This window comes from Bufo gargarizans, chromosome 8, assembly GCF_014858855.1.
Source record: "Bufo gargarizans isolate SCDJY-AF-19 chromosome 8, ASM1485885v1, whole genome shotgun sequence".
NCBI classification, from domain to species: Eukaryota; Metazoa; Chordata; class Amphibia; order Anura; family Bufonidae; genus Bufo; species Bufo gargarizans.
The window spans coordinates 174,304,149-174,328,760 of NC_058087.1; the positions used below are offsets into that span (position 1 = coordinate 174,304,149).

General features: G+C 43.6%; 2 protein-coding genes across 5 annotated transcripts in view; one reads left to right on the forward strand and one right to left on the reverse strand.

Annotated features, from left to right (window-relative positions):
- Positions 1-24,612, forward strand: part of C8H7orf50 (chromosome 8 C7orf50 homolog) — a 237,390-nt gene that overhangs the window by 104,309 nt on the left and 108,469 nt on the right. The gene's annotated exons all lie outside the window — the stretch shown is intronic.
- Positions 19,251-24,612, reverse strand: part of GPR146 (G protein-coupled receptor 146) — a 58,052-nt gene continuing 52,690 nt past the window's right edge. For all 4 annotated transcript variants that reach the window (XM_044303944.1, XM_044303946.1, XM_044303947.1 and 1 more), the window contains exon 2: positions 19,251-24,579. In XM_044303944.1, coding sequence (XP_044159879.1) covers positions 23,566-24,537 — 972 coding nt within the window. In that variant the 5' untranslated portion in view covers positions 24,538-24,579 and the 3' untranslated portion in view covers positions 19,251-23,565. The remainder of the gene's footprint in view (positions 24,580-24,612) is intronic.

Consider the following 24,612-nt stretch of genomic DNA (forward strand, 5'->3'; position numbering starts at 1 on the left):
TAATTGGCACCATGATGCCAAATTTACTTCTGCTAAGCACCTGAAAATGGTCCGGGCAGAGAGCGTGGTGTAATGAAGGTGCCACCTGTGTTGTGGTGGTGGACAACGAAACTGTGGTAGCTGCTGATGCTTGTCAATGGATCAAATGAGCCTCTCTACTGGTGGTCTGTCTGAGCCATCCAGAGCCTGTTTGTTGTGTGTGCATGTCCTCACGTAACCACTGCTCCTAACACCTCCTGATAGCTGAGTCAGAACGGCCTAGATAGCAGGCAGTTCGTCAAAAAGACCATCCTGCCCCTCTCAGTGCAATGATGCGCCCCCTCTCAAAGTCTGTCAGTGGGCAAAATGTCTTCAAGTGCGTTGTAGAGGCATGTTTCTCACAAAGTGGTACACTACCCAAAAGTGGCCTCTGGGAGCCTTTTTTATAGGGCAGTGGAGGAAGCACTTTTATGCCCTCTTGTGGCAAGACCCAGTGTCTTATCATTACCACACCCAACAATCATTTATCTATCTGCCTGAGACATAACTGCATGAGTTTTGCAGCAATTCGATATTTCAATCTGGGTGCGTTATTTTTTCCCCCAGTGAGTGTATAATCTTTAATTCAGTTTCTTAAAACCTGACAATTTGCAACTGTTAATGTCCGCTGCCCCTCCATTAATCTCCGTGAGAGGGGCGTAAGTAGCCAAACGCTGTACTTGGCCCGTACCTCCATTCATTTGGGGGTAACAGGACCCCCTGTTTTTGTGATCTGTCAGGATCCCAGTCGTCAGACACCCACTGATCACATGGTTATTTCCTATACTGTGGATAGGGGGTAACTTTACAACTGGGCACAACCCCTTTAATAAATATGGCTGCTTTATGATAACCTATGTTTTTAAAGGGATTGTCACAACTGGTCAACCCTTCTTTGAATGATGCTGGGCTGATGATCAGTTGTGATCTGAAATCAGTGGCCACTGTGTAATAATAAAAGATATGGTCACATGGTGGAAAAATCTGTTGCGGTTTGCCACGCTTCTGGAATCTGCGCCCATTCAGTTTCCATGGCTTAAACTGACATATCAAATATTTTCAATGGGAAAAGTGTGATTTTATTCCATTGAAGTCAAAGGAAATAGCATACTGGCGAGTTCTCCTTTAAGAAGACCCCGGCTCACTGGTCCCTGATGAAATAAAAACATTTCAGAGAAAAGGTTGGCTGGTTATGAGTCAGTAGGGGGCTATAAATGTCATGGTGGTCTTGTAGTGATGATCTTTGGGTCCCATTTTTTTTTTTGGTACTGGACCATGTGATTATATCATCCGTGACCCTCTGTCCCATCAGTATCATCCGTGACCCTCTGATACAATCTTATGTGATACTTTACAGCCAGCTCCAGTTTTACTGGATTTTTAATTAGTAAATAACATTTTTAAAATTGCTATTTTTTTTTTTACGGGTGCCACTACAGTTTTTAATGCAGTTTTCTAGAGTTAACTCCTTGAAGATCGGGCCAATTTACGTTACAGAATTTATTTATTTTTGTTCATATAAGTTCTTATTTTTCTGCGGGAAAAGATGCATTTTTAATGGTACTATTTCGTTTACCTAGACTCGTATTGGAAAATAGGTACTATTATTATTTTTGGGGTACGTACAACCTTTTGTTCACGATTGTTAAATTTTTTTGTTGGGTGCAAATTGCATGTTTTTATTTCTTTTCCTTTCATTTGCACATCATGAAATGTATGGGACTTCTTTAATGCTAGACATACGAGCACTTTATAGTAGAGAATTGCAGAACCTGCAGCATCTTAACATAAATGTATATGTGCAATGCATGTGGAAGTATTGCAGGTCTGAGCAACAATAAGAGTCGGAAAGAGTGCACTGTCTGCAGACTTAAAGGGGTGGTCTGGTTTCAGGGAGAAACAGGGGATCTTTCTGCTAAAAAGAACTGGGCATTACTTAATTTGCCGATGCGATGTCTCCGTAGAAAGTGGTGGAACAGGAGTGGCGGTTCTTTTTCTGCCAAAAGATCCCATACGTTTATTAGGAAAAACTGTACAATTAAAAGGAGGATCTTCTGTCCTGTTCGACCACCTGGATACAAGGTGAGGTTCGGTTGGGCATGGAGGCATACAGGTTCCGTATGGTATTTTGAAGCACATTTGCCTGCAGATGATGCAGCTGGGCCTGTAGATCCTGCACACTTGTAGGTTCCCGAAGCTGATGTCCCAGCTGGTCCCATAAATGCTTGACTGGTGATAAATGTGGTGACCGGGCAGGCCAAGGAAATATTGCATTCTGGATAAAACATTCCTGGGAAACTGCCATTTGGAAGCCCTGCCATGAGAGGAACACATGTGGCTGCAGGATGTCCTGAGCTGTTAGTGTCCACTGCTAGGTGTGACCGATGGCTCCTCAGATCATCACACCAGCAGTTGGAACAGTGTGTGGCTCCACAGCAAAGGGTGGATGGAAGCGCTCCCCACGAGGCCTCCATACTGGAACCTGACTGTCATCAAACCTGAAACAGATCCTGAATTTGTCTCTAAAGATGGTACAGTTCCAGTCCATAGCGGTCCAGGTTTCTCGTTTATGACACCACGGCAAACGATGGGCGACTGTGTCTGGCTGCCAATAGCAGGACACATAATTGGCACCATGATGCCAAATTTACTTCTGCTAAGCACCTGAAAATGGTCCGGGCAGAGAGCGTGGTGTAATGAAGGTGCCACCTGTGTTGTGGTGGTGGACAACGAAACTGTGGTAGCTGCTGATGCTTGTCAATGGATCAAATGAGCCTCTCTACTGGTGGTCTGTCTGAGCCATCCAGAGCCTGTTTGTTGTGTGTGCATGTCCTCACGTAACCACTGCTCCTAACACCTCCTGATAGCTGAGTCAGAACGGCCTAGATAGCAGGCAGTTCGTCAAAAAGACCATCCTGCCCCTCTCAGTGCAATGATGCGCCCCCTCTCAAAGTCTGTCAGTGGGCAAAATGTCTTCAAGTGCGTTGTAGAGGCATGTTTCTCACAAAGTGGTACACTACCCAAAAGTGGCCTCTGGGAGCCTTTTTTATAGGGCAGTGGAGGAAGCACTTTTATGCCCTCTTGTGGCAAGACCCAGTGTCTTATCATTACCACACCCAACAATCATTTATCTATCTGCCTGAGACATAACTGCATGAGTTTTGCAGCAATTCGATATTTCAATCTGGGTGCGTTATTTTTTCCCCCAGTGAGTGTATAATCTTTAATTCAGTTTCTTAAAACCTGACAATTTGCAACTGTTAATGTCCGCTGCCCCTCCATTAATCTCCGTGAGAGGGGCGTAAGTAGCCAAACGCTGTACTTGGCCCGTACCTCCATTCATTTGGGGGTAACAGGACCCCCTGTTTTTGTGATCTGTCAGGATCCCAGTCGTCAGACACCCACTGATCACATGGTTATTTCCTATACTGTGGATAGGGGGTAACTTTACAACTGGGCACAACCCCTTTAATAAATATGGCTGCTTTATGATAACCTATGTTTTTAAAGGGATTGTCACAACTGGTCAACCCTTCTTTGAATGATGCTGGGCTGATGATCAGTTGTGATCTGAAATCAGTGGCCACTGTGTAATAATAAAAGATATGGTCACATGGTGGAAAAATCTGTTGCGGTTTGCCACGCTTCTGGAATCTGCGCCCATTCAGTTTCCATGGCTTAAACTGACATATCAAATATTTTCAATGGGAAAAGTGTGATTTTATTCCATTGAAGTCAAAGGAAATAGCATACTGGCGACTTCTCCTTTAAGAAGACCCCGGCTCACTGGTCCCTGATGAAATAAAAACATTTCAGAGAAAAGGTTGGCTGGTTATGAGTCAGTAGGGGGCTATAAATGTCATGGTGGTCTTGTAGTGATGATCTTTGGGTCCCATTTTTTTTTTTGGTACTGGACCATGTGATTATATCATCCGTGACCCTCTGTCCCATCAGTATCATCCGTGACCCTCTGATACAATCTTATGTGATACTTTACAGCCAGCTCCAGTTTTACTGGATTTTTAATTAGTAAATAACATTTTTAAAATTGCTATTTCTTTTTTTTACGGGTGCCACTACAGTTTTTAATGCAGTTTTCTAGAGTTAACTCCTTGAAGATCGGGCCAATTTACGTTACAGAATTTATTTATTTTTGTTCATATAAGTTCTTATTTTTCTGCGGGAAAAGATGCATTTTTAATGGTACTATTTCGTTTACCTAGACTCGTATTGGAAAATAGGTACTATTATTATTTTTGGGGTACGTACAACCTTTTGTTCACGATTGTTAAATTTTTTTGTTGGGTGCAAATTGCATGTTTTTATTTCTTTTCCTGTTACAATGTTCAAACATTTTTAATAGTTCAGACATTTTTGGATGCGGCTATACCTGTTCTGTTTATTTTTAATTGTTTATTTATTATTTCTTTTTTTTTTACTTTTACTTTTTACTCAGTTTCACTGCGGGGGCTCTGATCAGATGGCAGAGAAGCCCCCTCCCTCTGCCTATCCTCACAGATGCTGCGGTCGTTATTGAACGTGGCATCTGAGGGGTTGAGTGACTGGTTTCGGCATCATTGCCGATCCTGGTCATTACAGCCTGTTCCTGTTCTATTATACAGCCGGCAACCGCCATGTATGGAGCATGTACGGCATTATGCGGTAGGGATAATTTGTTATCATCTGTCCACAGCATAGGGGATAACTATTAGATTGGTGGCAGTCCTAATGCTGAGACCCGTGGAGCCCCCCCTTTCCTGGAATGGTTGCAGCGGCTGGTCCCAAAAGCGGGACTCCATTTATGTACATTCATTTCTATGGGAGTTAGCCAAGCCCTGTGGATAGGGGATAACTTTCTATAACCAGAATACCTCTTCAAAGCCACAAGTGAATCAAACAAAAAGGTGTATACCGTAAGTCCTTCCTTTCTATTTCCCTTGCTCTGAAAACTGCAGTGGCTTTAAAAAAAAAAAAAAACACCTTGTGAAACCATCCTCGAAGGGTTTGTCCAGCATTCTGATATTAATGGCCTATAATCGGGTTACCCCACCCCGATCAGCTGTTGACCTTGGCATTGGAAATACACTGCTTAGTCTACTGCAAATGGATGGAACCGTGTAGTTCCAGCGTTGAAACAAACCTGCAAGATACCAGCTGATCGTGGACCCCCACGGACTTGATATTGATTGCCTATCCTCAGAATAGGCCATCGATAAGTGTGATGTTTTCACTCCCTAGCCCTGTCAATGAAAGTGGAGAGGGCACAGCAGTTGCACAGAGAGCAGAGCCTCTAGGTGTAACGGCAACGCCCCCATTGCTCCTAGAGGCTCATTTGCATATATTAAAACTTCATTTTTCTGAGCAATGTGGACACATATGAACATGGGACCAACACAGATGCCTTCAGCTGCCAAGTGCACATGTAACAGGTCAGCCGGTGTCATAGGCACAAAACTGCTGACAGATGCCCTTTAACCTCTTGCCGTCACTGTAACGCCGATAGGCGTCCGGACGGCAGAACTCTCAGGTCTCAGTGACGCCTATTGGCGTCATCTCGTGAGACCTGAGATTTCCTGTGAACGTGCGCTCACAGATTGCGCAGTATACAAGTTTAACTACAGCCTGCCAGTGCTGATCATTGGCAGGCAGGCTGTAGATTTTTAAAATAACCAATCAAATAGGTATATCAGACGCTATTTTGTAAATAGCGTCTGATATACATGCTCCTCTGGTGGTCCCTTTTGCTTGGATCGACCACCAGAGGACACAGGCAGCTCTGTAATAAGTAGCACCAAACACCACTACCACATATTAACCCCTTATTAACCCCTGATCACCCCATATAGACTCCCTGATCACCCCCCTGTCATTGATCACCCCCCTGTAAGGGTCCCTTATCACCGCCAATTAGTTAGCTACTTGTTAGGTAGTTAGCGCCCAGCCCACTGCAGTCATTGATTAGTCGCTGATTAGCACTTGTACTATATAGTATCTGTAAGGGATCAAGACTGATCGCAATCAGATCTATATCCGTACATTAGGGTACTTTCACACTTGCGTTGTTTGATTCCGGCAGGCAGTTCCGTTGCCTGAACTGACTGCCTGATCAGGCAAACTGTATGCAAACGGATGTCATTTTTTCTGACTGATCAGGCATTTTTCAGACTGATCAGGATCCTGATCAGTCAGAAAATGCCTGATCAGTCAGAAAATGCATTGCAATACCGGATCCGTTTTTCCGGTGTCATCAGGCAAAACTGATCCGTTTTTTTTTTTTTTTTCATTTTTAAAGGTCTGCGCATGCGCAGACCGGAAGAACGGATCTGGCATTCCGGTATTTTGAATGCCGGATCCGTCACTAATACATTCCTATGGAAAAAAATGCCGGATCCAGCATTCAGGCAAGTCTTCAGTTTTTTTCGCCGGAGATAAAACCGTAGCATGCTACGGTTTTCTCTTTTGCCTGATCAGTCAAAACGACTGAACTGAAGACTTCCTGATGCAAACTGAACGGATTAGGCTACTTTCACACTTGCGGCAGAGAGATCCGGCAAGCAGTTCCGTCGCCGGAACTGCCTGCCGGATCAGGCAAAATGTATGCTAACTGATGGCATTAGTAAGACTGATCAGGATCCTGATCAGTCTTAAAAATGCCTGATCAGTCGAAAAAATGCCTTGAAATGCCAGATCCGTCTTTCCGGTGTCATCCGGCAAAACGGATCCGGCATTTATTTTTTTAATCTCTTTTTCAGTCTGCGCATGCGCAGACCGGAAGGACGGATCCGGCATTCCGGTATTCTGAATGCCGGATCCGGCAATAATACATTCCTATGGGAAAAAATGCCGGATCCGACATTCAGGCAAGTCTTCAGTTTTTTTCGCCGGAGATAAAACTGTAGCATGCTGCGGTTTTCTCTTTTGCCTGATCAGTCAAAACAACTGAACTGAAGACATCCTGATGCATCCTGAACGGATTACTCTCCATTCAGAATGCATGGGGATAAAACTTATCAGTTCTTTTCCGGTGTAGAGCCCCTGTGACGGAACTCTATGCCGGAAAAGAAAAACGCAAGTGTGAAAGTACCCTTAGGCTACATTCACATGTCAGTATTTTTCTATATCCCGAATTTCGGTCAGTTTTTTGCGTATCCGTTGTTCCTGAAAATGTTTCCGTATGTCATCCGTTTTTTGCGGATCCGCAAAAAACGGAAACATGTATAAATTTCACAAAGCAAATAAAGTTGTTTGGATTTCTTTGAAAAAAAATTGAAAAAAAAAAGTGAATAAGTGATTTCTGTGGACAGGATTTAATTTCCAGGAACGGATTCCGCATAAAACGGATGACATACGTAATGACATACGAATGTCTTCCGTTTTTTGCTGAACCATTGACTTTGTATTGTACCAGGATCCGATTTTTCCGGAAAAGAATAGGACAAGTTTTATATTTAATCGGACATGCGGAACGGAACAATTGTGTTGTCCGATTTTTTCCAGGACCCATTGAAAATGAATGGGTCCAGAACTGGTCCTGATCTGTTCCGCAAAAAACGGAACAGATCAGGAAAAGAAAAAACGGACGTGTGAATGGACCCTTAGGGTCGCCTTAGGCTCTACAAAAAACACAGTGTTCGCCCGATCAGGCCTGATCTTGTGCGCACACTTGCGTTCAGTCCGCCCCACCGCAGTGACAGAATTTTTTTTTCTGATCACTGCAAAAACACTAGTGATGAGCGAACTTCTGTTTTAAGTTCGGCGTCTAAAGTTCGGCTTCCGGTTAGCGGAGAATCCCGATATGGTTCCCGATATGGATTCCGACTTCCGTTGTGGTCCGTGGTAGCGGAATCAATAATGGCCGATTATTGATTCCGCTACCACGGACCACAACGGAAGTCGGAATCCATATCGGGAACCATATCGGATTCTCCGCTAACCGGAAGCCGAACTTTAGACGCCGAACTTAAAACAGAAGTTCGCTCATCACTAAAAAACACCGTAAAATCGCTGCGGCGCTATAAAGATCACTTTTGAGCTTTTTGGATCTTTATTAGCGATCGCAGATTTACTTTGCAAGCACTCCTTTTTACTAGGCAGGTGTGCTCTTTTTCCTGGGTAGTCTCAGAGGAATACCCCCTAAATTTAGTTAGCCCAAAATGTCAAAAAAGGGGCATTTTTACGCATTTGAATTCCAAACTACTTCTCACGCTTTAGGGCCCCTAAAATGCCAGGGCAGTATAAATACCCCACAAGTGACCCCATTTTGGAAAGAAGACACCCCAAGGTATTTTGTGAGGGGCATGGCGAGTTCATGTAAAATTTTATTTTTTGTCACAAGTTAGTGGAATATGAGACTTTGTAAGAAAAAAAAAACTATTTCCGCTAACTTGTGCCAAAAAAAAAAATCTTCTATGAACTCGCCATGCCCCTCACGGAATACCTTGGGGTGTCTTCTTTCCAAAATGGGGTCACTTGTGGGGTATTTATACTGCCCTGGCATTTTAGGGGCCCTAAAGCGTGAGAAGTAGTTTGGAATTCAAATGCGTAAAAAATGCCCTGTGAAATCCTAAAGGTACTCATTGGAATTTGGGCCCCTTTGCGCACCTAGGCTGCAAAAAAGTGTCACATGTGGTATCGCCGTACTCAGAAGAAGTAGGGCAATGTGTTTTGGGGTGTATTTTTACATATACCCATGCTGGGTGTGAGAAATATCTCTGTAAATGACAACTTTTAAAATTTTTTACAAAGTTGTCAATTTACAGAGATATTTCTCTCACCCAGCATGGGTATATGTAAAAATACACGCCAAAACACGTTGCCCAACTTCTCCTGAGTACGGCGATGCCACATGTGTGACACTTTTTGCAGCCTAGGTGCGTAAAGGGGCGAAAGTCCAACGAGTACCTTTAGGCTTTACAGGGTTGCTCACAATTTAGCCCCGCCCAAAATGCCAGAACAGTAAACACACCCCACAAATGACCCCATTTCGGAAAGTAGACACCCCAAGGTATTCACTGAGGGGCATAGTGAGTCCATGGGAGATTTCTAATTTTTTTTGCCAGAAGTTAGCAGAAATGGAAACTTTATTATTTATTTATTTTTCCTCAGAAAGTGTCATTTTCCGCTAACTTGTGAAAAAAAATTAAATCATACATGAACTCACCATGCCCCTCCGCGAATAATTTGGGGTGTCTTCTTTCTAAAATGGGGTCATTTGGGGGGTATTTATACTATCCTGGCATTCTAGCACCTCAAGAAACATGACAGGTGCTCAGAAAGTCAGAGCTGCTTCAAAATGCAGAAATTCACATTTTTGTACCATAGTTTGTAAACGCTATAACTTTTGCGCAAACCAATAAATATACACTTATTGCATTTTTTTTTGTCAGACATGTAGCACAATAAATTCTGACACAAACTTGTATAGAAATGTAATTATATTTGAACAATTTTACCAGAAAGTTAAAAATACACTTTTTTTTTTAGAAAATTGCGGTGTTTTTTTATTAATATCAGAAAAACTAAAAATGTCAGCAGCAATGAAATACCACCAAAAGAAAACTGTATTTGTGAGAAGAAAAGGAGGTAAAATTCATTTGGGTGCCAAGTTGCACGACCGAGCAATAAACTGTGAAAGTTGTGAAGTGCCGATTTGTAAAAAAAAGGGCCTGGTCACTAGGGGGGTATAAACCTGTGGTCCTTAAGTGGTTAAAATTAAGCAGTGTATACCTCAAATGCTGGGTTGACACCATATTGTCCACAATAGAGGTAGGAAAAGGTCGAAAAAAATAAAAAAATAAAAACATGGCTGCTTTCTTCCAGAAACAGTGCCCCTTTTGGCCATAGGCTGTGTTTGGTATTGCAGCTCAGCTCTTTTAACTTGAATAAGGCTGAATTGCAATACCAGACGCGGTTATTTTCCTGTAGGGGTCACCGCTCCATACTCACCTCATTGGCCTGAAAACACAAAATGCAAATCTTATCGTTGCACCTGCTCATAGTGTGTAATATGGGAAGTATATAGCGCGTAACTGTTAACCCTTGAACCGCTTTACTGAATGGATGCGTATGGTTTGCTGCAGTTTTAAAAACGACCACTTGGTGGTGCTGTTATACCCTTCAGTTTTATTGATTCTCCTATCTGCAGTTCTGCGGATTCCTGATGTGTATTCTGCTGGATTATTTCAATTATAATTTTCTTTACCTATTTATTTTATGCAAATTATTAAATCGCAAGTGAAATATTAGAACATTTGCTTCGGTGGTCACAGTGGCGTCTTGCGTATGTCCTCTATAGGTGATTGTGAGACTCCCAATTGTTTTTGTACAGTAGGACAGGAGTAGGAAAGTATTGTTACTAGATTGCCATGTAGTCGCAGCCTGCTTAGTACAGTATTGTCTACTGATGTAGCAGAGCTAAGCTTGTATTTCTTTTCTGCAACGTTCCTTTTATTACGTACAGGATCCTTTTGTTGAGCGATACATCCTAGCAGGCCGGGTCAGCCTGGGACTTTTAGTTCCACAAAGCTAGAGATGTGCTGGTGTGTTGCAGTGGAGTACAAGTGATGGATTGGTGGTCTTGGTTCTCTGATCGCTTTGATAGCAGCTCCTAGAGAGCGTCGGCTCTGCATCACCTTGAGCGTTCCTCAGACCTTCTGAAGATTTCATGACGGCTGCATGCATTCAGTAACTAAGCCTGGTTCGATGGAGAAGAACGTCCAGTGATTTAGTGTCAGGTCTTACAGGAGGACTGAGCACACGTATTCATACAGTGACCTCAGAGACCTCTGTCATCTGCAGGGAACCTGTGTACCTTGGCCCAAAGGTCTGTGCTAGATGATTTCAGGATATATTTCTAGGGATCCCCTGCTGCCATAGTGTTAAATTATAAAATTCCTGCTGCTTGGAGCCACCACTAGGGGGAGCTTAGATATAGTATTATTGAGTTCAATGTATGTTTTATAAATCAGTCGTCTTTAAGGAGTTTTCTGAGATTTTTTTAACTGATGACCTATCCTCTGGCTAGAGATAGAGCGATGGCAGCATCTCCAATCCAACAAGGTTAATTCACAAGTGGAGCTTGAGACAGTACAATAGGTCCAAGAATGCAACGTTTTAGCTACAGGGTAGCCTTTTTCAAGCCTGCACAAACTATACAATGGATGGCGCTGTGCTTGGTGAGCTGGGAGAAGGCCGTGGCGCTCCTGTGAACGCTCTCCTGACTAGTTACTAGTAATTTCAATAAAATAATTATGGAGCCTGTTTTCTTAGAACTCTCTGTTGTGCCGTTCCTATGTTATTCCTCCTAGAAATGTATGACCATTGGGTATTACAATTTCTCTTGTCGAATGGGAGTGTCCCTGCTGTGTTAGTACTGACAGTGGACAGTGTCAGGGTGTGTAAGGACACAACCCTCACTTGTTAATTTATTAATTGGATTCTAGGAGGAATAACAGAAGAATAGCACAACTTAGCGTTATAAGTAAATATGTTCTTCAATTTTTAGTTCATGCAAATATTGACTTAGACCGCCATTCCGGCAGAGGTCAGGTCGACAGTCCTATTTAAAGGCTCCACATGATTTCTGTTGTGAGCAGGACCTAGAAGACGCAGACACAGTAGCAGTCTCTTTTATTATGTAATACTACAATAAAATAGATACTGTTCATCTTAGGTAGCACCACTGCCAAGTCCCACTCTTCAGCCATTCTTCTGCATTTATCACATAATACCGTCAGCCTGCTGAAGTGATGGGGCTAAGCTGCAATACCCGGCATGGCCCATATGCAAGAGTGGCGCTGTTTCTAGAAGAAAGCAACCGTGTTATACCTATACAATGATTTTTTTTTTTATAGTGGTTAGAGACCCTTTTATCTGATACAGAACTCCAAATCCACTCCATAGTCTATATAGCATTCTGGCTGCCTTCACTAGAGGCAGCATTAGCTCCTGAGCTCCCTCTAGTGGAGACTTCCTGAATGATAGCATTCAAATCTAATGCTATGAATGGGATTTAAACAGGAGGGAAAAAAAAAACAGGATCTCTGACTACAGTAAAGAGGCATTAAAGGGGTTCTTCGGGAATTAAGAACATGAAAATACTTGAATAATACTTTATTATAAATATATTCCCAAATACCTTTCATTAGTTATACTGACTCGTTTTGTCTAGGGAGCAATCATTGGTAGAAACAAAATGGCTGCCGTCCTATTAGCACACACAAAACATGTTCTAATCACACAGGAGGACAAGTTACTTCAGAACACTGAGGTAAAGAGCTGCCTCATCCTCCTCTCTGCTCTGCTTGTCAGGGATTACGGTCCTGAATACAGTTTAATATGGTCATCAGCTGAATCTCTGTAGGAATGGAGTTCATGAGCAGATGTGGCTAATGAGCAGCAGCACTTGTTTACAGTCTCCATTACCACAGCCTGTCCTGTCCATCCTCTCTGTACTTCATGTCTCCTCGTGAACTCCATTCATACAGAGATTCAGCTGAAGATCTTCTCATCTGTATTCAGAATCCTAATCCCTGACAAGTAGGAGAGGAGGATGAAGCGGCTCTTTACCTCAGTGTTATGAAGTAACTTGTCCTCCTGTGTGATTAGGACAGGTTTTGTGTGCACTAACAGGACAACGGCCATTTTGTTTCTCCTAATCTTTGCTCCATAGACAAAACAAACCATTATAACTAATGAAAGGTATTTGGGAATATATTTATAATAAAGTAATATTTAAGTATTTTAATTTTCTTAATTCCCGGAGAACCCCTTTAAGTAACATAGTACATAAGGCCGAAAAAAGACATCTGTCCATCCAGTTCGGCCTGTCATCCTGCAAGTTGATCCAGAGGAAGGCAAAAAAACCCTGTGAGGTAGAAGCCAATTTTTCTCACTTTAGGGGAATAAAAAATTCCTTCCCGACTCCAATCAGGCAATCAGAATAACTCCCTGGATCAACGACCCCTCTCTAGTAGCTATAGCCTGTAATATTATTACACTCCAGAAATACATCCAGGCCCCTCTTGAATTCCTTTATTGTACTCACCATCACCACCTCCTCAGGCAGAGAGTTCCATAGTCTCACTGCTCTTACCGTAAAGAATCCTCTTCTATGTTTGTGTACAAACCTTCTTTCCTCCAGGCGCAGAGGATGTCCCCTCGTCACAGTCACCGTCCTGGGAATGAATAGATGATGGGATAGATCTCTGTACTGACCCCGGATATATTTATACATAGTAATTAGATCTCCCCTCAGTCGTCTTTTTTTTTTTTTAAAGTGAATACCGTAATCCTAATTTTGATAATCTTTCAGGGTACTGTAGTTGCCCCATTCCAGTTATTACTTTAGTTGACCTCCTCTGAACCCTCTCCAGCTCTGCTATGTCTGCCTTGTTCACAGGAGCCCAGAACTGTACACAGTACTCCATGTGTGGTCTGACTAGTGATTTGTAAAGTGGTAGGACTATGTTCTCATCATGGGCATGTATGCCCCTTCTGATGCAAACTATTATCTTATTGGCCTTGGCAGCAGCTGCCTGACACTGTTTTTTGCAGCTTAGTTTCCTGTTTATTAAAATTCCTAGATCCTTTTCCATGTCAGTGTTACCCAGTGTTTTACCATTTAGTATGTACGGGTGACTTGCATTATTCCTTCCCATGTGCATAACCTTACATTTGTCAGTGTTAAACCTCATCTGCCACTTATCTGCCCAAGGCTCCAATCTATCCAGATCCCTCTGTAGTAGTATATTGTCCTCTTCCGTGTTAATTACTTTACACAGTTTAGTGTCATCTGCGAAAATTGATATTTTACTATGCAAGCCTTCTACAAGATCATTAATAAATATATTGAAGAGAATAGGGTCCAATACTGACCCCTGAGGTATCCCACTAGTGACAGTGACCCAATCTGAGTGTGTACCGTTAATAACCACCCTCTGTTTTCTATCACTGAGCCAGTTACTTACCCACATACAGACGTTTTCTCCCAGTCCGAGCATTCTCAGTTTATATACTAACCTTTTATGTGGTACAGTGTCAAATGCTTTGGAGAAGAAAGGAATCGGCACAGGATATTGAAACAAATAGCGACATGACGATAGAAGGTGGTGATCCACTTTAATTGGGATCGCCAAGATTTTTATATTGATGGGCCTATGCTTAGGCTAGGTCATTAATGACAGATTGGTGGGGGTCCCACACCCGGAACCCCTCTGATCAGCTGTTCTGCAGTAGTTCCAGTAGTTATGGCTTGCACGAGCTCTGTCCACTACAGAGTAGTTCCGACGCCTATCTCCTGTGCCGGAGCTGCAGAACAGGTGATTGGCGGGGTGCTGGGAGTCAGACCCTGTTGATTTGATAGTGGTGACCTGCCTTAAAGGGGTTATGCCATGATTTAAGTAAAACATGAGCCTCAGACATCCTATAGTACATGACAGTACCTTTAAAACAAAGCTAGAACCACCCCTGTACGTCACATGGGTCCAGAGATCTCCACATTCACTGCTCCCACTTATCTTCAGCCTAGCAGCTCAAGGGTGTGTCCTTTCTGCTGCAGCCCTGTAACTGCCACAGCTTCTAACAGAACACATATAGCAGGTGGCCATTGAAGATTTACACGGAGCGTGTGTGACCAGCTCAGTGAGATGGACAAAAACTACGGAAAAGAACAAACAGCAGGTGGTGCTATACAGATACATTTTATCAAATAAGTCAGTGGCCATGCAAAATTTTTAATTACATGCAATTACAAAAGTATTCAGACACACCCGCTTTAAGGATACCCCATCAATATGAAAATCCTTGCGAATGCCTTTAAGGTTACCACAGACATCTGATGACTGTTTGCCAGTCCATGAATCACATATTTTATACTTTTGTACCTTAGCAATAGTTTATGTGATGGTGATGCCTCACTTACCATGTTTTCACACTGGCTTCATCATCGGGGCCATAAAGCGCGTTTTGTGCTGTTTGTCTGCTTGTCAATCATTACTCTGACACGTTCACTATTCCTGCAGACGGTAAATTATTGACTCCCGTTGTAGATGGCAGTAGAATTTGTATTGACCTTTTGTTTTCTTTTATTTTCCTATATGTTTCCAGGTAACGAACGTATTAAATATGTATGGGACTCGGGTGCCATTCGCCTGCAATGTGTTGCGGGGGATTTAATGACAGATGGTTTAAGGAGCCGGAAGGGAAATTCTAAATCAGATTCATTAAAGCCGTGGTAGATTCTCTGGGGGAACCTCCAACTTGGTGCTCGAGTTTAGGACAATATAAAATAGACTGTAAATTGTGCCGTAAACCCTTAGTTGATATCCTCAGAAAACGTGACTTCCTTTACCCTCTATGTATGGCTTTCATTGGGTTCTAACTCCCGAGAAGCCTCCCCTTTGAAGGGGTCCTCCAAGATTTTCATATTGATGGCCTATCCTCAGCGGGTTTCCGATTCCCAGCACCACCCGTGGATTCGCTTTTTCAGGAAGTCGCTGCGGCCTCCTCGCAGCTTACCAAGCACAGCGCCATCCATTTGATAGTGGCTGTGTTTGGTATCGCAGACTTGAGTGGGGCTGGGCTGCACCTAGGAAATGTGACTGGGAAGAGGCCTTACATTCACCGAGCACCATGGCCTCTTTATACAGCTGATCGGCGGGGGTCCCGGGCGTCCTGAGGATAGGCCATCAATATGTAAATCCTGGGGATACCCATTTTAAGTCTTAAAGCGTTGCAGATAGTACTTTTATTCAAAGTGTGTACTTTGTGTCTTATATAGCGCTTTTAATGATTCGGTAAATTGATAAAAGTCAATTTACTGTATTATTTTCCCTTATAACATGGTAATAAGGAAAATAATAGCATTCCTAATACAGAATGCTTACTAAAATGTGGCATGAGGGGTTAAAGGGATTCTGTCATCAGAAATGAGCACTATAAGCTAAACATATGGCGATGTCCCTTGTAAAACACAGAATCCTAAAGTGAGTTTATCGAATGCCCCCTGTGGCTCTATATTCATAAAAAAGCGATTTATATCACCTGTCAATCACTTCAAAATGCGTCCAAGGGGACGTCTCATGGTGAAAGGTGCCCGGCTGCATCCATCTCATTTAGGTGCCCAATGCCGCCTTCTGAGCCCTCCCTTTCATGCGATCCGCCTTCTTACGTCATCACTGCCTCTCTAACCACCGCTCGCTTCATCAAGATCCCGCGTGTGCACAGTAGGTTGGATGGCTGGGATGGGTTGTAATAGGGCAGTCAGTGGAGGTTCGAGCGAAGTGCGCCGGCGCACTTCGCTATACGAGGCCGCTGCCAGTAGTCCGCACGGCCGAATCAGGATATACCTAGTGCACACACGCGGGATCTTGATGAAGCGAGCGGTGGTTAGAGAAGCAGTGATGACGAGAGGTAGGCGGATCGCATGAAAGGGTGGGCTCAGAAGGCGGCATTGGGCACCTAAACGAGATGGATGCAGCCGGGCACCTTTCACCATGAGACGTCCCCTTGGACACATTTTGAAGTGATTGACAGGTGATATAAATCGCTTTTTTATGAATATAGAGCCACAGGGGGCATTAGATAAACTCACTTTAGGATTCTGTCTTTTACAAGGGACATCGCCATATGTTTAGCTTATAGGGCTCATTTCTGATGACAGAATCCCTTTAAAAAATAAAGAAAATTAACTCACCTCATCCACTTGTTCGCGCAGCCGTTATGGTCTTGTTCGTTCAGGACCTTCCAAAGGACCTTTGATGACATAATCACGCTCACCACGTGGTGAGCACGGTGACGTCAGCGCAGGTCCTGCTGAATGAAGATAGAATCTTCTATCTTCTTTCAGCAGGACCTGCGCTGACGTCACCGCGCTCACCACGTGGTGAGCGCAATTACATCATCAAAGGTCCTTTGGCAGGTCCTGAAAGAACAAGACCATGACTGCTGCGCGAACAACAGGATGAGGTGAGTTAATTTTCTTTATTTTTTAACCCCTCCAACCCTAATTTACTATGCATTCTGTATTAAGAATGCTATTATTTTCCCTTATAACCATGTTCTAAGGGAAAACAATAAAATATACAGAACACCTAAGCCAAACCCGAACTTCAGTGAAGAAGTCCAGGTCTTCGTACCACAATCAGTTTTTTTCTCATGCGCTCTCAAAACGCATTGCACTCGCGCGGAAAAAAACTGAGCAACGCAAAACTGAGTGAAATTGCGTACGCACTCGCACGATTTTCCCTGATCGCAGACGCAACGCATCCGGACCTAATCCGGACACGCTCGTCTGCAAGGGGCCAAAGTGTGTACTTTGTGTCTTTTATATAGTGTTTTTACTGATTTGGTAATAATCGCCTGCTGCTTTTTGATACACTTGCTGAAGGATAGAGATGGCAGCTGCAGATCGCACCTCACCGACTAATGTGTACTATTTCATACTTCAGGGGAATTTTTTTAATCAAGAGGAGGTTTATGAGTATTTACATAGAGACTGCAGTAGTAGAAAGGGGAACTATGGGCTCCTGGAAGGTGCCGCTAATGAAATGTATTGCAAAGGTTAATTTATGCAAATGAAATCCTGATTGATGAAAATATGTAAAAATCTAATTAATAGGTTCGTCTTTCAGAGTCTCCTCTCCTGACATGTCTGTCTTAGTAACTACGGTACTTGCATTCCCCATGTAATAACACGTCTGGAGCATCTATTCTTATGACTCTATGTTGTGGTATTACTCTATTATTCCTGCTAGAATGTATGAATGAATTGGTAACAGTTTGCACTGAAGGTTCAGCTGAGTGTTACCAGTTTGGGGGGTTTGGGTGTGTCCCTGCACAGTCTGGTACTGGCAGCACTGATTGGATATTGTCAGACTGGTAACACCCAGCAGGACCTTCATTGCACACTGCTGGTCATTCATTTGTAAATTTCTAGCAGGAATAATAAAGGAATGGCACATCATAGAGACATTAAAAATAAATGTTGCAGAATAGTTATTACACGGGGAATGCAAGTAGTTACCAAACAAGACGTGTCAGGAGAGGGGACAGTTCCTCTTTAAAGGGGTTCTCTGGGCTTTTAATATTGATGACCTATATTGATGACCAGATCGGCGGGGGTCCGACACCCGGCTCCCCCGCCGATCAGCTGTATGAGGAGACGGCATGCGCAGTGTGCATGTCCATCTCCCGTCTCTTATACTTTGCTGCTGTTTTGCCATAGACATAGCAGCAGCAGGACGGGAGACGACACATTCGCACTACGTGCGCCGTCTCCTCATACAGCCGATCGGCGGGGGAGTCGGACCGATCTGATACTGACAACCTATCCTAAAGATAGGTCATCAATAGTTCCGCTCTAAGGTTCTTGGATGCTGGGCTCCATCTGTTAACTCCGAATTCCCTAATTGGGTATATGAAAAGGTTTTCTAAACCAGACAATCTCATTAAAGGGATCTGTTCGCTGGAAATTCACCTTTAAACCAGGCACAATGCCTTGTAGGGTTAGCTCAGCTGAATGTCATGACCTCTTTCCGTCGCTTCATTCTGGAGTAAAAGTTCTTTTAATCCATTTGCAAATTAGCAGTTAAGTGCACTGAGGGCGGGCCCAGGCCACTCTGTGCACCCTTGCTCCTCCTGATTCCTCTGCTAGCCCCTCCCCCTCCTTGATTAACCTGTTCAGGCGAGATGACTATGCAGAAACCTGGTCCTGTTCATCCATAAAGAGAGGGAGGGGATGGCAGAGGAAGCAGGAGGAGCAAGGGTGCACAGAGTGGCTTGGTCCCGCCCTCAGTGCACCTAACTGCTCATTTGCATATGGATTTAAAGTATATATATTTTTTTTTAATCTATTTAAAAGTGCCATTAATTCTATTCCGCTGTACATCAGGAGGGGGTTACACATATATAATATAAAAATAGAATAAGCAAGAAACTAATAACAGACTGGAACAAAGGGGTGGCGGACCCTGCCCGCAAGAGCTTACAGTCTACAAGAAAGGGGTCATTACCTTCAGCTGAGCTAGCGCTACAAGGCATTGCACCCGGCTTATCAGTGAATTTCCTGGTGACAGATCCCTTTAATGTACTGTGATTACTTGCTGTATGGCTGTCACTGTCTGGTTATGCTGTCTTCCATCACCTTCCCTTTAATTCCCTCTTGTGTTTTCCGGTATTGATCTTCTTTCCATGGAGAGAGTAGTCCTTCAGACACAATTAATGCAGTCACTACAGACGCTCAGAAACAATATTTTAATTGGGTTGACATCATAATACATCACGTTGGGAGATATAATGCCACGTCTTCGGAGCCAGAGCCGTGGGTTGTACATAGCAGGGACATGCTAAGGACATTCGTCACATACAATACTCCACTCGGCATATTTGCCATGCCAGAAACAGCTTGGTTTAGGGTAAACTTAGACTAGCGTGTGGGGGCGTGATTTCCCGTTATGGACGCTGCTCCTTTCACAGGACCGCACAGCAGTGCAATGATTTATAATGCTGTGTGTCTCTGTCCGACCTTGCGCCTACTGTACTGACATAATGCTCTCAGTATTATTCAGTAGATGCAAGGTCGGACAGAGACACACAGCATTATAAATCATTATAAGGGCTCATGCACCCGGGCCCGTGCTGCAAATTGCGGTCCACAATGTACCGGGCACCGACCGTAGGGCCATTATATGTGGACGCAGGATCCATTTACTTGAATGGGGTCCGCACTGCAAAAAAGTAGTGCATGCACCGCTTTTTTGCGGTGCGGAGGCACGGACAGAAAACACATGGAAGCACTCCGTAGTGCTTTCGTGGGTTTCCGATCCGTGCCTCCGTTCCGCACTGTATCTCCCAGATTGCAGATCCATTCAATCTGTGATACGGCGTGTACAAAGCCGGTGCCCGTATATCGCGGACCTGCTGTTTGCCGGCCACAATACGGGCAACGGCCATGTGCATGGGCCCTAATGCCGCGCAGTCCTGGGAAAGGAGCAGCGTCCATAACGGGAAATCACGCCCCCCACACGGAGGCACGCTCATCTGAAACTATCCTTATACATCAGTAGGTGGGAATTAGTATTTCCCAGGATTAGACACAGTTTAGCTTTTCTATACAGATACATTAGTGAGAAAGAAATGATAAAAATACAGTAAAAACACTATTAGTAATGCCTTTTCGCTCTTTATTGGATCCATTGTCATCTTTGGTAAACAAAATAAATCCATAGATCGGGTCGTATTTCATCTCTAAAATTCAATTTAATGACCCTGATGTTTTTTTGTTGATTTTTTTTTGTTTTGCTGTGGAGTCCTAAGCCTCGAGGGGATGGACGTTTGAGGTAGCAGAGTCTAGTAGGCCGGAGAGTGTTCAGGTACAAACAGTATTAGGCCTCCTGCACACGACCTTCTCTGTTTTGTGGTCCTCAAATCTCACATCCGAAAAATACGGATGCAGTCCATGTGCATCTCACACAACCCTATGTATTTTGAGGTCCGCAAAATGCAGAGCTGCAAGAAATACAGATGACGTCCATGTTGCATCCATTTTTTATTTTTTTGCAGACCCATTGTAACAATGCCCATTCTTGTCCGTAAAACGGACAAGAATAGGACATGTTTTATCTTTTTTTTTGCGGGGACGCGGGTGGAAATACTGATGTGGACAGCACACGTTGTGCTGTCCGCCTTTTTTGCTGTCCCGTTGAATTTAATGGGTCTGCAGATCAGAAGCTGAGCAAAAATACGGTAATGGGAATGGGGCCTTATGTAAGGTCTGAGATACGTGAAATAGGAGCCGCACACGCATACCTAGGTTTGCCTTACAGGTGACAGGAGGGGGGCGCTACCGCTTGGGCCCTTCGTTTTATCATCTTCACTTTAGGCCTCTTTCACACGTCAGTGAATCATGGATTTCTCGGACAACACACAGACCCATTGGTCCTAATATGTTTAGGCAGTCAGTGTTTGATCAGTGATTGTGAGCCAAAACCAGGAGTGGAGTCTCCGCACACATAAGGTATAAGGAAAAGATCTGCACCTGTTCTGTGTTTTTGACCAGCACTTGGTTTTGGCTCACAATTAAGCCTCATTCACACGTCCGTGTCCGTGCTCAAATCCTTGAAAAGGTGGTCAGTGATGCCTCCGTGAAAATCTGAGTAAAGAATCCGCGTTGGGTCCGTGTGTCATCTGTGTTTCACGGACACTGTGCAGCTTCCTAATGAGCCATGAAACACGGATGGCATCCGTGGTTATCACCCATAGACTATGATGGGAGCACCGAATGAGGCTTAGCTGATGGAAATCACTGACGCTTATTCACACATTAGTGATTTTGAATGAACTTGGGTCAGTGAAAAAAACAGAGACATTCACTAGTTTTAGGGTGCACCTATGGGCAGCGAAGACAGTTTTCTTTTTGGATGTTTTTTTTTTTTTAAATCTGCCCCACAGTTTTTCGTGGCCGTGACTACTTCCGGGAACATGTAAATATCTGTATTTTAATTTTTATTTTATTTTTATTCGTAGTTTTCCTTCCATTTTGTTTCACCCCTCCTAATAAATTTGGGTTATCTTAGGCTGTAATCTCCATTATTTCACTCTCAGGCAATGACCTTCTAGTGTAGTATGAAATTTTACAATATCCGGTCACGATATTCTTTAGGCTAGGTTCACATCTGTGGCACAAATTGCTGGCATCCCTGCCGGAAACCATAGGAACCGCCGGGCTCCGGCAGTGTCCGGCAAATGCCTGCGATTCCAAAGGCCAGAACTGAAAACCATAATTTTGCGGCAGAGGTGAACCTAACCACGGCAGGGCATAGTCTTCCAAGGACCTTTCTTAATCTGCTCCTCAGCGGTGTCTTTTGAGAAGACCCTGACAGACACACTGATCTGACCGCTGCCTCCGTTATCCCTTCATCTTCATTATGTCAAAATTTGCCACTTTTTAATGCAAAAAAACTGATGCGAAAGTCGCCCCAGTGTATTTGCATGAGCACCTATATACATGTCCATGGACGTAGCCATAGCAATCAGAATGAAACGTCCATTCTTTACCTGGCTACACGCATTCAGAAAACCGGAAAACACTGCAAACTAGAAAGTTTTTAAGACTTTTATTTTGTATTGAACCTTATTTCTAAGGTTTCCAGCCATGCTGTCTATCAGCCAAGGTCAGCGCCCAGCATCAGTTTGAAAAACTGATCAGGACACAGATGAAAAATACAGTCGGATGCCTGAGGCCTAAGGTGCCATGACCGTATTTTTGCTCCGCATTCCCTCTACATTTTTAGAAGGTCGGATGCGTACCCATTCATTTCAGTAGGGGCTCAAAAAATTCAGACAGCACACCACATCCGTACGTCCGTTCCGCAGAACGGCAAAAAAGATAGAACATGTCCTATTCTTGTCCGTTTCGCGGACAAGAATAGGCATGGTTACAAGGGCTATGCGCCAAAAAATTGAATGCAACACAAACGTCATCCGTATTTTTTGGGGGATCACAAAATGCAAGACAATAATTCTGTATGTGTAGTGATAGCAGTTTATTTGTACTTATACATTTATATCGTGGTTAGCAGCCTTTTCGTGTAAGTCTCGACTTTTACCTTTTAAAATCTTTTTGCACTTTATTTTTTTTAGCTGCCAAGCATGTGGCATTTACTGCTAGGCAAGAATTCTATCAGGAATGTAGAATAATCATGTGGCTTGGACCCATGATAGCGTTATCTGGCAACAACAGGGCCGGGGAATGAAGTGTAATTTGTATGTCGGCTCCTATAGATGAAATGTAGACATAGCGGACCTCGGTGAGTGATGGGGAGAAGTCTGCGTGCCAGGTCCCCGATACATGAAGAACATTTCAATTCTGAGCCATTTACTTTTCCTTCATCAACATGATTTATTATGGATCCTCGTTTAGTTAAACTCTCATCTGGTTAAAGTTACAACTACTTGGCAACCGCTCACTTTCTTCACTTAGTAGTCAAACTATAGATAGCTTGTTGCATCCATTACAAGGAGACAACTTCACACTGTGTTAATGAGAATATAATACTTTTCTACAGTATCAAAGTGCTTTGCAGTTAATCGTGGAGAACGTCCAGCCGTAAGATGTCCGTCCTTCCTTCCTTCCTTCCGTCTTTGCCAATAAAACTTTGCAAAGAAATGTCTGGTTGGCAGGTCCGTTCTCGAATATGTAGATAGTCTACACAGGCCTAGACTATGTTGAGCACAACTTGTTGGCACCTCTTAGGCTACAGCCCTCGTTCTACTTCTCGGTCCCCCTTTCCACCATATATAATATAAGCTTCAAGCACTTTTTTTTAAACATGCCAGTATATAACCAGTTTTCATAATTAGGATTAAACAAATTAAGATAATCCGTACATGAATTAGGATATGTGCTGTGTGGTCATGCCAAGGCTCAAAGCTAAAACAATTCCACCCTTGATCCACTCATTTACAAGGACATACTGGTGGAGGACCGCATAACCGTAATACCATCTGGAGCTTATGTCTTAAGTCATCACCTGCTGGACTACCGTGCGCTCATGCGGGCAGCCCCTGACTCCCACAGTGCAGTTTTTTAAGCAACCTCTGTAACTTGTTGTGAAAGTTTTTGTTAATATGCCTGTGTAATAGAGGTATGACGACGCTGCTTGAAAAGGCCAAGAAGCTGGCGAGTCCTTCAATGAAGTGAAATGTCCTCATGAAACGATGGTCAGTGGACTTCACGCGAACGTCTGTAAAAGTGTTTACCATGAGGGTGGCGTAATATGGCGTCCATAAAATAAACTGTGTGCAGACAGTGACAATTAACAGGCGGTGGACTGAAGGGTCCAGTCTACCCGAGTCCTGGTCTAGGGGAGTTGTTTCTTTCCGCATCTGCAAGATGAGCACCATAGCGTAAAGTACTGCAAGAACTGGCACCACATACCCAATGAGCACCATGATGGCATCAGCTGCCTCTCGATTCTGCATTTTTGAACACTCAATGATTTTGGTAGAGACATGATTGCAGATGTAGAAGAGGAGCGAAGAGAAGCTAGTCAGCACCGCTCCACCCCAAATGAACCCACACACGTGCTTCGTGTTGTAGACACTTGACATATATGTCCTTGGCAGGGCACACTCTATGTAGTAATCCAAGCTGAGCAAAGTCGTCGAGTACATGATCACCAAAGACGACACGTTAAAAAGAATCAGTAAAGTGATGTAAACCTCGTTCCCGAAGCTCCACAGTGACCACTTGGTGTACTCAGGCCCTAGAAGGTAGACCGGAGCCACGGCATTGATGATCAGTCCAGCGATGGCCATGTTCACGAAATAGACATCTGGCATGGTCATAGTCGCCTTGTTATATAAGTTAACGAGCACAAGCTGCACATTGTAGCAGAGACTGGTTGGGAAACAGACGATGAGGTAGAAGATGGAGAAGATGAAGAGAACAAGGTGGAAATCATGGCACAAACGCTGGTCTTGGTTGTTGTCGGTGTAATTAAAATCTTCACAACTCCACATAGTGATACAGGTCAGTGGCTTCTTAGCTGGTCACCAGCTGAGCTGCGAGGGAGAAGAAAACAATGACGACAGGTT